We start from the raw sequence: 13,299 nt of genomic DNA on the forward strand, positions 1-13,299 counted from the left end.
CTGCCTGAGTATAATCTAAACATTCGATTAGAAAAATATTTAAAGTTATGCGAATATATTTAAAATATTCGAGACTTGTTTTATCAATATAAACTAGGGAGTTCTGCCAGAGTATAATCTAAACATTCGATTAAAAAATATTTAAAGTTATGTGGGATACGAATATATTTAAAATATTCGAGATTTGTTTCATCAATATAAACTAGGGAGTTCTGCCTGAGTATAATCTAAACATTCGATTAAAAAATATTTAAAATTATGTGGGATACGAATATATTTAAAATATTCGAGATTTGTTTCATCAATATAAACTAGGGAGTTCTGCCAGAGTATAATCTAAACATTCGATTAAAAAATATTTAAAGTTATGTGGGATACGAATATATTTAAAATATTCGAGATTTGTTTCATCAATATAAACTAGGGAGTTCTGCCTGAGTATAATCTAAACATTCGATTAAAAAATATTTAAAATTATGTGGGATACGAATATATTTAAAATATTGGAGATTTGTTTCATCAATATAAACTAGGGAGTTCTGCCTGAGTATAATCTAAACATTCGATTAAAAAATATTTAAAATTATGTGGGATACGAATATATTTAAAATATTCGAGATTTGTTTCATCACTATAAACTAGGGAGTTCTGCCTGAGTATAATCTAAACATTCGATTAAAAAATATTTAAAATTATGTGGGATACGAATATATTTAAAATATTCGAGATTTGTTTCATCAATATAAACTAGGGAGTTCTGCCTGAGTATAATCTAAACCTTCGATTAAAAAATATTTAAAATTATGTGGGATACGAATATATTTAAAATATTCGAGATTTGTTTCATCAATATAAACTAGGGAGTTCTGCCTGAGTATAATCTAAACCTTCGATTAAAAAATATTTAAAATTATGTGGGATACGAATATATTTAAAATATTCGAGACTTGTTTGATCAATATAAACTAGGGAGTTCTGCCTGAGTATAATCTAAACATTCGATTAAAAAATATTTAAAATTATGTGGGATACGAATATATTTAAAATATTCGAGACTTGTTTCATCAATATAAACTAGGGAGTTCTGCCTGAGTATAATCTGAACATTCGATTAAAAAAATATTTAAAGTTATGTGGGATACGAATATTTTTAAAATATTGGAGATTTGTTTCATAATTATAAACTAGGGAGTTCTGCCCCTTTCTCGCTTTTCTCATTGATTTTTTTTCTTTTTTCTTACGGTAAACAGATTAGTTCTAAATGAAAAAGCATTCAATTGAAATTTCCCGAAATATTCCACCGTAATATTATATACATTTGGTTTCACAGATTGTAGTTCCTGATTCTACTGGAACGAAATTTTAGGAAATAAGAATGTCCCGATAACAATGGAAAATGTTTCATGCAATGTACTACATTTTTATTTTATTCGATGAAAAAAAAATTAATGCGGTCATTTTTATTTGAATGTTGCTAAAAAAAATTATGCTTTTTAAATATATACATTCTATTATGCCTAGAAGGCGAGTTTGAACTTATTTTTTAGACTGAACATCTTTCCCCAGCCTATAACGTTTTTTTTTTCCGTAAATTTTTTAACCTGCTGGGTTTTTTAATGAGTTGTTTTATCGTTCCTTTAATACCTATCTGTGTATTGCATACATAAATGCAGTATTAATTTAATAAAAACAAAGATAAAATATTTCAAGAAAAGATAATGTCCTATTTTTTGCACAATCTAATGACCATCTCTTTTTCCAAAATACACATTTATAATGTTTACCTAATAACCGAATTTAAAAACAATTATTATCGACACATATTTTTCCTGTACAAAAAATTTGGTACATCCAGTTTAACTCCTCCCTCTCTTAGGGGGAGTAACCCCCAAAGTCAATCGCAGCTAATAAGGAAAGGCATTTAGAACGAAGTTTCGATCATTGGTGGACGAAAACCGGACCCCCTTGATACCAGAGGGGAGTGGGGATATTTAGTCTACCTCTAAATAAAAATACTTTTTGGTTTGGTCTCCCATATCTGACTTAGCACTTCTGACATAAGTTACTCTCTCGTTTTATATTTACTTTTCACCTTCTTTGTTTTGATTTTACAAAGTCATCATGCAAGTAGTAATGCAGAGCAGATATACCCCCTACTATAAGCCTTTGAAAATTTCAATACCTGAATCAGCATCCATGGTATCCATTAATCCACGTGTGCAGCCTAGATTTGATTATCTGCCCTATTATCATTATGGGAATTATTACCATCAGTACAGTGTGCAACCAAGCTTATCTGTTGCCAATCAGCCAAGTCAAAAGAATGAATTAAAATTTGGCATCGCTTCCATCTTGGGATTAAATGAAACAAATGATTCTAATGATTCGGCATATAGCAATGAAAGCAGCAGTCAACCAGAGATGGGATCTTTGGAGTCCTCATCAAATCATTACCATGTCTCCTCACCAATCTCCAGTTCATCAAGTTATTCTCCCGAATTCTATATTGGTAAGTTTTTGTTCATGTTGTTTAAGTTTTTAAAATAAAATTTTCCTACTTTTAAAAGCAGATTTTTAGTGTTCTTAAAACAGTTTCATATTGAATTGATTTATTAATTATTAACGTTTACTGACATCTTATTTATTTTTCAAATATGATGCCTAAGTTTCTATATTGGTAAGTTTTTGCTCATGTTGTTTAAGCTTTTATTATAAGATTTTCCTACTTTTAAAAGTAGATTTTTAGTGTTTTTAAATCAGTTTCATATTGAATTGATTTATTAACTATTAACGTTCAGTGATATTTTACTTATTTTTCAAATAGGGTACCCAAGTTTCGATTTTCGAATTAGTTTCTGAGTATGATAGTAAAGTTTTAATAAGTGCAAAATTTTTCTTTGGGTTATTATTTATGCAACAGTTACTTTTTGTTTTAGTTTTTTTTTATTCAAGAACTATTCATCAAGTTTATTTTATTAATTTTTTTTTAAATTTTAAAATTTTTTTTTTTTTTTTTTTTGTCTGTAAAATGTGTTAGAATGATTTTCGGAAATCTGAATTTTTGGAAAAGTTGCGGTGATCAGTACTGTATCTTAAGTTTTAAGTCAAGTTCTCCAGGATAATCAATATTCAATCGTATTTTTCAGAAATCATTGATCCGATTTTCAATTTGGCTTTTTAAATAGTTGGTAATCAGATTCATTACAAAGCAGTGTCTGATATTTTTGGTATCTCGATTTTTTTTTTTTTTTTTTTGGTAATTAATCAAGTTTTTTACAAATTGCTGTCTAATAATTTGGGTATATCAATTTTATTATGGTTGTTAATCAAACTCCTTATTAAGGAGTGTCTAATATCTTTAATGTCTTAATTTTTATAAGCTTAATTTTATTTTCTCTCCTCTGAAATGAAAAAAAAAAAAAACTTTCGAGGTTTTTGTGCCCTCTTACTAGGATAAACGTTCAAATATTTTCTACTTATTTAGTGACTACTTATTAGATTTGTGTTTAATACAATGCTTATGCATTATCAAATGAATACAATGCTTTTACTTAGGAAAAAATAATTTTCTTTCTAGTTCTAGATTTCTGATACTTTTTAAAAAACTAACTTTTTTTTAAAATTAAATTTTAACAAAATTTTAACAATTTTATCAAAAAACAATTTTTAATTTTAACAAAATTATTTGTAATAAAAGAAATTTTCTCTTTATAAAAATGAAGATCATTTGAAGTTACTTCTTGCTATTTGATTTTGAATGGTAAAATGTGTTGGTCAATAAAGATATTTTTTTCTTAAAATAATCTTATGGTTTCAATTATGGCATGAAATGCTGTATAATCATATGTTGTAATACATATATAAATATAATGCAATAATCATATGTTGTAATACATATATAAATATAATGCAATAATCTTATGGTTTTAAATGTATGGTTTCAATTATGGCTTACCCATTAGCTAAACATAAATTTTATCATAATATTGACTTTTTTTTACTTTTTATTTATTTCTTATTAAAATCATCTGATGTTAGAATTTATATAAATATAATATAATCTTGTTGATGTAATAATCTTATGTTTACAATTATGTCATAAAATTTTCCATTGAAAAAATATTATAAATATTATTGTAATACTTAATTTTATCAGTTATTCCGTTATATACTGTTCAATTTTAATGCATGTAGCTTTATTTTCATTCTCTAATTAGCTTAGCTATTATTGATTGCAATATTTGACAGAATCAATTTTTTTTAAAATCAAAACAAGCCTATTAATATACAATAATATCATTAATATATTGTTTCATTCTTAAATTATCTGACTAGACTTAATTATTTCATAACCGTATTCATACTCTGGTTTAAGAAGATTTCCAGAGAATACAAAGTTTCTTCACTCTAGGATGGACTTTTTTTTTTCTTTTTTGAATATTGAAACTGCACTGAACCCAATTATACAATTTGTAGTAGTAGATTGAGTTTTTTAATTCATTGATAATTAGTCATATAATAGTTAGATCTTTAATGCCAAATGTTTTCGAAAGAATTAAAATGATGGAATTTGCAATATTTAAGCAGTAAAAATTAATAAAGCAACCATTCTAAATTTCTAAAAATGTAAAGATAAAGCAAATAGCTTAATCACAGATATGCATGACCACAATTCTTATGGCTAGCAAAATTTTTTAATTAAAATTTTCTGCCTCACAAACTGAGATTTGTTTCCTAAAATAGTTCATTAATATGCATTTTCTTAATTTTTAGACAGAGCTACTGAGTCTGAAATTAGCAGATATACTTCCTCACCAGAAAGTTCTGAGAGTGGGAATTCTTGTACCAATAAAAGGAAGAGCCCAACAATTTCTGTTGAAATAGAATCAGGAAAGTCTAAAAGAGTGAGAACCATCTTCTCTGCAGATCAAATGGCTCGACTAGAACAGGAGTTCAGCAGATCACAATATATGGTGAGTTTTAGTTTATAATTACGTCAAGATTCTGTTTGGCGCAGCATGACCATTTCTGCTTCCTGAACCATTAAATTCTACGTTCCTTTACCAAATAGCTTAATCTAATGAAATACTGCCAGAGAAAATCTAATTATGTAAGATTATTACGTCTTTTTTTATTTTATACCTCATTTTTAAAGTTAGAATGAGAAACATAGTTAAGAAAGTTATTTAAAGTATAAAAACTCTGATTTTTAGATCTAAGTTAAACAAAGTTGACGAATAAGCGCGTTTCAACATTCCAGTTGCCAGTAAAAAATTTGATTAATTACCAAAAAAAAAAATCGAGATACCAAAAATATCAGACACTGCTTTGTAATGAATCTGATTATCACAAATTTTCTTCAAATCATTTTAAAATAACTTCGATACATTGTACTACGAAAAGAATTATTTTGAACGTGTAAGTAAAAAATTTGGCGCATTAATAATCAAATTAGTTGTCTAAACTACAATTTACTTTAATTATTATTTGTTATGGCAGTTACCAAAGTATGTCCTATACTATATCTATCATTATACATTAACATTCTTCTGAAATTGTCATTTCTTTGGTTAATATTGTTTATATTAACATACAGGAAATCAATGTTTTTGATTCCCATTTTAATTACCTTATGGTTAATACTAATGACTCAGCATATATAAAATGTTTTTCAAGATTTAGTCAAGTACATGAAAAATCCATAGTTTCATTGACGTTATTCAGATTTTTGCTAGGGATTTAGTGTTTAATAACATATAATCGCACCGCAACACTAATCAAATGTCCCCTTCGCTGAAATTTAATAGACTTGATATTTTATGATGTTGAAGTATTGTTATGAATATCTAAACAAAAACAAACAAAAATATATTTTGAAACTTAAGATTATTTTAGTAATTTGTTGGATTGAGAAATCAGCAGTTAAAACAACATTAAGAAATCACATTTCTGTCTATTATTGTATTATTTGTTATGAGATGTTTGTTATGAGATAGAGAATTAAATATTCTTTTCTCTTAAAATTTATTTAAATTGCCAAAGATCAGAATCATAATATAAGATTAAGTATTTTTTATTTTAAGATTTTATAATTTCTTTCTTTTTTTTTATCATTTAGACGAAAATCATGTAACTATAGCTAACCAGCATGCGTAATATTTATATAAATTAATGTGTATCTATTTCAAACCATCAATTTTCAATTCAAATTTTTCTTTAAATTGTCTTTTAACTCTACATATTAGAAAGAAAAAAAAAGTGTTGAAAATTTGCCGCAATTAACGAAGAATTTTTTAAAATAGATGTTTATAAATTCTGGAAAACACTTAACTTCAGGAGAAAAATTTTGATTAGATTATTATTCGAATAAATAAAAGGTATCTTTAAGATTAATCTGTTCTCCTTAGACTGTTCTACCGTAAATTGCTGGACTTCGCGAGATGGTTGTCCGGCTAATAAAGCGACGGGGGGAGGGGAGCCACTCTCTCTGCAGAGAATTAAAATAGTGAGGGCGTGTCTTCGGTTTTGGTTTCGCTTCAGTTTTATGGTTTTGATTAGATTTTATCACACTAAGTAATCCTTATTTGTTCGAATATTAATAACGATTTCCATCTATTTCAGGTTGGTCAAGAGAGAACGTATCTAGCTCAAGTTCTAAACCTCACCGAATCCCAAGTCAAAATTTGGTTCCAGAATCGACGAATAAAATACAGAAAGCAGACTCTTGAAAATCAAAGAACAAAGCTGGCAAATGACAGGTCGTCCGAAGGCAGGGCCGTTTAAATATCACACAGCAAGAAGCACTCTTCCAACTAATCACTATAACATCTGAGTACGTACATGTGAAAAAGTGAATTTTTCACTGTAGTGAAGCTTTCCTTGTACAACAAATTGAATCTTGCAATCCAAAGGAAATGTGGTGAAACCTAGAGAAAGTTTTGTATAAGTTTACCGCTGAGCTCGATATTCCCAAGATAGAGATTTCGCTTCTTTAAAAGTGGAAAACAGCAGTGTATATTTTAGTATGCATTGAAAGCTTGTCGTGTTGTATTATGGAATTGTATTATCGTACATGTAAGCGTACATTTTAAAGCATATGTAAATACCATTTTGTAAATAAGATATTTTAATTTTTAAAGAAATGAGACTTTAAGCTATGAGCTGAGTCAGTTATCATATGACAGTTTTATACTTTTTATTTTTTTGGATTTATTTTAAAATTTTCATAGTAATTTACCTTAAAGGTTTGACTTTTTCCCTTTAATTGCCATATAATACAATTATAAAGCATTTTTATTCTTTTTCTCCGACGTTGCTACTTTTTCCCATTTCTTGGTGAAGTACCTTTTAAAAATTGAAGATGACCCAAATTGCTCATTTTTAAATAATTTATTTTGTCTTAAATTTAATAAATTTCGAAATATTAAACATTATTATTTTTTTGTTGTATTTTAGCTATGGAATTTCATATTTGATTATTTTACGAACTTAAACTTTAATTAATTGTAATTATTATAATTTTTTTTCATTTTTCATAGCTGCTCTTTGTAAATGTTCATTTTCATTCTTGCAATTTTATGCTTAGATTCTTTAGAAAAGTTCAAATTTTTATGTAATGTAAGTCATATGCTGGTATTGTTGTGATTATGTATTGTCCTTAAGGAGCCTCTTTCCTCCACCGATATCAAATACGGAATGGGAAGAAAATTCTAAATATGCTTTTAACCTTTTTATTTAATTTTCACAAAAGATGGTGGATATTTACTCTATTCAGCAGTATCTGAAATACTACACCGTCACTGTCATGCCTCCATGTTGCGATGGCGCTGTCAGCAAATGTAGATGTTGTAAATAAAGGTCGAGAGTTCGCACGTAGCGGCTGGAAAGAAAAGACGTTCTTTTGTTGGTCTAATTATTTATTTGGACAGTATGATATCACAGCACGCTCTCTTTCGAGAACCAGAGCCAAAACATGGCCAGTAGACCTAGAGATGATTTATGTAAAGTTATGGATTACAATATTTAATTCTGTGTCTTGAGCGATAGTTTTGGTTTCGTTGGACAACGATCCCGATACAGCGGAAGTGCAATGGCGTTCCCCTTTTGAATAATAATAATTGAGTATGATTTAAGTTGTAGGGGTAAGTGGAATCTTCGATTAATTGTAATTTGTGATGCTTTTAGTTTACTATGTGTATTGCTTTAGAGGAGTTAGTTTACTTTGTTAATTAGTGTTTAGTGAAGAGAATTGCTTTCGATGAAAGCGTAGTGATTAGTTGATTGAGTTACTGATATTAAAGTGTAGTTCTTTTAATAACTAAATATAAAAATGGCACTTAAGTTGAACCTTAAAAAGGATGAGTTAATTACGATTGCAGAAGAATTGGGTTTAATAATTCCCGAAAATGCTAAAATAGTGGATTTAAAGCGCTTAATTGAATCTAGCGATGAATTTAAAAATGATATTGAGTTTTTACGTGATCTAATTGAGAATGTTTTGGAAGAAAAAAAGGAAAGGTTAGAAAAAGCAAAACGGGAATCAGAACAGGAAATAGAGTTAGAAAAGTTAAAATTAGCTCAATTAGAAAAGCAGTTAGAAATTGCGAATATTAGAGGTAACCTAGTTGACACGTCTAAGACTACAGTGACCAGTGAAACGGATTGCGATAATTTAGAAAATTTAATAAAAAGTGTGAGAACATTAACAATTCGAGTGCCGAGTAAGTCGGAAGGGTGGGGCTTTTTTTTTACTTCCTTAGAAAGAGCCTTTAACACAAAAAATATATCCGAGAAATATAAAGCAGAGATTTTACTAAACTTGTTAGAGGAAAAGGCGTCTAATATTTTAACTTATATAACAGAGAAAGATCTAAACAATTATGAGGTGATTAAATCAATTGTTTTGAGAGAATTTGAACCCACAGCGCAGGCAGTATTAGAGAATTTTAGAAGGGCATCAAGAGAAAACGAAACACATATACAATTTGCTTCGCGCCTAACTACGAGTTTCGATTACTATTTAAATTTGAGAGGAGTAAAGGATTTTGAAACTTTAAAGCAATTGATAGTGTCAGACAAACTGTTTCGAACACTAGATCGAGATACAGCCTCACATATTAACGTTAGGCAGGGCGAAAAATGGTTTAAGCCACTTGAGTTAGCAAAAGAATGTGACTTATATTTTACATCTCGAGGAAAAATTATAACTGAAAAGAGAACCGAATTAAGGGCTTATAACAACAATCACAATTCGAATGGAAACCATAAGTATGTTCCGCCTCCTTTCAGAAACTCCCCATTTACTAGAGAAAACAAATATTTTCCCTACACACGCGAATGTTATATCTGTTCTAGTAACTCACATATGGCTAAGAGTTGCCCAAATAGAAGAAATAAATACTATGAGCAATCAAATAAAGCCAGTAATGATATTCAAAACAAAACACGAAGTAACACACAAACGTCTATAAATAAATCCAGTGATAACACTGCAGTGGTTACAAATGTAAATTCGAAACATTTGCAGAGTTCTAAAACTTCAAATGAAATTAATTTGTACCCTTTACAAAAAGTCTCTATTTCTATTGCAAGTAGACAAATAGACGCAATCATCGATAGCGGGGCTGAGATCTCTATTTTGAATACGACCCTACTTCCGTCTTTAGAAATAGAAGCTAAGGGAAAAATAATTTTACAATCCGCATTTAAAGAACAAGTCGAGGCGAAATTAGCAGTATTGCCAGTTTATTATAAAAACCCTGACGATTGTCTATTTTATAGTTCAAATATTTTGTTTGCTTTAACAGATAAATTAAACATCCCTTGCTTAATTACACCGGACGCTTATAATTCTTTGATTTGTCAAAATGATGATTCAGCTGAAATCGAAAACACTTTAGTTTTAGAATTCGACCCGTCAGTAGACGTGGGGGAAGAAATGAATATAAGTTCACCAAGGTCAGAGGATTCATTTTCTCAATCGAAAGAAAGTGAAACAGGGTGCGTTGTTTATTTAATGTCGGATACTAATAAATTATGCAGTTCTAGTGATGAATATTCGGAGGCTAACAAATTTCGAGAAATGCAGAAAGATTGTTTAACTTTAAAGAATTCTTTTCAAGATGCTAGTTTGAAAAAGAATAATTTCTTTTTGCGGGATGATTTATTATTTCATAAAGATAAAATTAGTGGCGATACAATATATCAGTTAGTATTACCTAAAATTTATAGGGATAAAGTTCTTCAATTAGCTCATAATGAGAATCATTTAGGAATACGGAAAACTAAAGAACGCATAAAATTATCCTTTTATTGGCCTAATGTTTCAAAAGATGTTGAAAATTATTGTAAAACCTGCAAAAATTGTCAATTAAAGAGCCCGGAGCGAAAATCTGATAAAATTCCTATAACCCCTGTTGTTAGAGCTCCATATCCTTTTCACACGGTAAATATAGATTTAATTGGAGAAATTGTTCCACCCTCAGGTAGAAAACACAAATATTGTTTATGTTTAATTGATCAAAATTCTAGATGGCCTGAAGTCGTCCCACTAAAAAATTTGTCTGCTAAGACAACATGCGACGCCCTTTTAGAGATATTCATGCGTACCGGAATTCCAGAAGTAATTTGCAGTGACCAGGGTACTAATTTTACGTCGCAATTGACGAAAGAATTTGAAAATAGGTTAGGAGCAAGTCCTCGATTTTCCACTCCGTCTTACCCAGCCTCCAATGGTTTAGTAGAAAAATGGAATAGGGTATTTAAACAGATGTTGCACCATGTTATCCGTTCAGATCCTACCGATTGGGATAAACATATTCCATATTTACTTTTTGCGTACCGCGAAGTACCAAATTGTACGACGGGCATATCTCCTTTTAAACTTATGTATGGACGCGAAGCTAGAGGTCCCTTGTCAGTTTTAAAATCTTCTTGGTCGGGTGAGATTCCACTACCCCTAAATCTTAGCAATTCGGCAGTAGATTATTTACAGGAATTAAAAATAAATTTGGAAAAGGCCGCAGATCTCGCTTCTTTGACTACAACTAAAAAACAAAATTCTTATGCTCATTATTTTAATCGAAGTACAAGAATGAAAGAGTTTAAGAAAGGTGAATTAGTTTATTTACTCATTCCGGATTCTTCGAATAAACTATACGCAAGATGGACGGGACCAGGCGAAATAATAGAACGAGTTAATCCTAATTCATATAAGGTTAAATTACCAGATGGCAATGTGCGACATATTCATGCTAACAAAATAAGACATTTTCATGCTAGAGCACAAACTGTGGGTGTTATATTTGAAGACGATGTTGAATTTGGTGAAATTCATCCTACACCGATTATAACACCTTCGTTAAGAAAAGATGACATTGAGGTAGATGTTAGTCATTTAGAAGAAAGTAAACAAACCGAGTTGCTTGAACTTTTGCACAAGCATGCATCATTATTCTCTGGTAAAGTACAAGTAGCTAATGTAGGTGAACATAAAATTCGATTAATACCAGGTGCTGAGAGGAAGAAACCCTACATTTACAAAATTCCCGAATCTTTAAAGACTGAAGTCGACAAACAAATTTCGGAATTAGAGAATCTAGGTCTTATCGAACACAGCGAAGCAGACATTGCTTACCCAGTTGTCTGCGTGGCAAAGAAGGATGGCAGTATGCGATTATGCATCGATTTCAGACAGTTAAATGCCGTAACAAAACCCTTTGATTACCCAATGGAAAATTCAGCGGACCTCATCAACCAAATTGGGCATGCTAAAATTATATCTTGCCTAGATGTCTTAAAAGGGTACTGGGAAATTCCTTTAGAAGAGGAAAGCCGTGATCTTACTTCATTTAAAACTCATCAAGCCCAATATAGATGGAAGGTAATGCCATTTGGCCTCCGCAACGCAGCAGCTTCTTTTCAGAAAGTGATGAACAGTGCTTTAAGCGAATATCGTGAATTCTGCAAAGCATATCTCGATGATATAGCTATATTTTCTTGTGACTGGTATACGCATCTTAAACAGTTAGATATGGTACTGACCAAATTAACTGATCTGAAATTCACCGTTAATGTCAAGAAATGCGTTTTCGCAAAAACACAAATCAAGTATCTAGGTCATATTATAGGAGATGGTAGACATGAACCAGATCCTGAAAAGCTTCGTGCTATTGAAATTATCGAAACACCTAAAACCAAGTCAGCTTTAAAAAGTGCGTTAGGTCTCTTCAATTATTACAGAAATTATATAAAAAACTATGCTGAGATAGCAAAACCATTGACGGATTTAACCAAAAAGAAAGTTCCAGAGCTTATTCCTTGGACTGACATAGAGGAATTATCATTCCAAAAACTAAAGAAAAAGTTGAGTGAAGCTCCTTCCCTTTATGCTCCAGATCCAAAAAAACCTTATGTTATACAGTGTGATGCAAGTTCCTATGGTGTTGGTGCTTGTTTATCCCAAAGAGATGATAACGGTCAACTATGCCCAATCAGTTTTGCTAGCCAAAAACTGAACAAAGTGCAGCAAAACTGGGCTACTATTGAACGTGAAGCGTATGCTGTAGTATGGTCGATCAAAAAGTTTGAAAATTACGTGTTTGGTGCGAATATTGATATTATAACTGATCATAATCCTCTAATATTTTTACAGAAGTCAGCACCACAATCTGCTAAGTTGCAACGGTGGGCTTTAGCTCTCCAAAGGTACAATATTCACATCACACACTGCCCAGGTGCTCAATTAAAAAATGCTGATGGTCTATCAAGACTAGTAAGTGATTGAATGTTGGTGTGTTTATTAGAAAACAAACTAACATATATAATAATCTGTTTTATAACTAGGCTTCTTTTCATCTGTAAATATACATAATTCAATTGAAATTTAATTTTCATGGTAATATCGAATCTATTGTATCAAGGTTTCTTTTCATCTGTAGTTATATAGAAATATATACCAGTTTTATATAAATTTGATTTGTACATAGTAATTGTATATATGATGCGTTATAACCAAGCAACTATACATCTGTCATATTTCTACTATTTTCATCTGCGTTTTGCATATTTTATGTGTAAGTAATTGTAACAAGTGTTCTATTCATCTGTTTTATTTATAATTAAGTGTTAAATATATTTTTGTATATATATATATATTATCCTATAGTGTGGATCAGATTTCGCTATACCAGGTGTAGCGCAATCTTGTCGGGGGGGTGTCATGCCTCCATGTTGCGATGGCGCTGTCAGCAAATGTAGATGTTGTAAATAAAGGTCGAGAGTTCGCACGTAGCGGCTGGA

At 30.2% G+C, this 13,299-nt stretch overlaps 2 protein-coding genes across 2 annotated transcripts; both read left to right on the forward strand.

Moving 5' to 3' along the window:
* Window positions 1-1,844: 1,844 nt before the first annotated feature.
* Window positions 1,845-7,893, forward strand: LOC107447988 (uncharacterized). The gene is made up of 3 exons (XM_016063053.4): window positions 1,845-2,509; window positions 4,774-4,973; window positions 6,622-7,893. Exons 1-3 carry the CDS (start codon window positions 2,122-2,124, stop codon window positions 6,781-6,783), a joined length of 750 nt encoding a protein of 249 aa, XP_015918539.1. The 5' UTR covers window positions 1,845-2,121; the 3' UTR covers window positions 6,784-7,893.
* Window positions 7,894-8,183: 290 nt separating this feature from the next.
* LOC147813920 (uncharacterized) lies at window positions 8,184-12,921 on the forward strand. The gene has a single exon (XM_087159671.1). The coding sequence runs from the start codon at window positions 8,330-8,332 to the stop codon at window positions 12,782-12,784; it is 4,455 nt and encodes a 1,484-aa protein (XP_087015797.1). The 5' UTR covers window positions 8,184-8,329; the 3' UTR covers window positions 12,785-12,921.
* The last annotated feature ends 378 nt before the right edge of the window (window positions 12,922-13,299 follow it).

The sequence above is a fragment of the Parasteatoda tepidariorum genome, chromosome 3 (genome assembly GCF_982258835.1).
Source record: "Parasteatoda tepidariorum strain Cologne lab strain chromosome 3, Ptep-v5.0, whole genome shotgun sequence".
NCBI classification, from domain to species: Eukaryota; Metazoa; Arthropoda; class Arachnida; order Araneae; family Theridiidae; genus Parasteatoda; species Parasteatoda tepidariorum.

Bases quoted from the DNA above. Each gene is read 5' to 3' on its own strand.
- LOC107447988 (XM_016063053.4), top strand. From the start codon at position 2,122: ATGCAAGTAGTAATGCAGAGCAGATATACCCCCTACTATAAGCCTTTG. The intron at 2,510-4,773 runs GTAAGTTTTTGT...CTTAATTTTTAG, and splicing joins TTCTCCCGAATTCTATATTG to ACAGAGCTACTGAGTCTGAA. The intron at 4,974-6,621 runs GTGAGTTTTAGT...CATCTATTTCAG, and splicing joins TCAGCAGATCACAATATATG to GTTGGTCAAGAGAGAACGTA.
- LOC147813920 (XM_087159671.1), top strand. From the start codon at position 8,330: ATGGCACTTAAGTTGAACCTTAAAAAGGATGAGTTAATTACGATTGCA.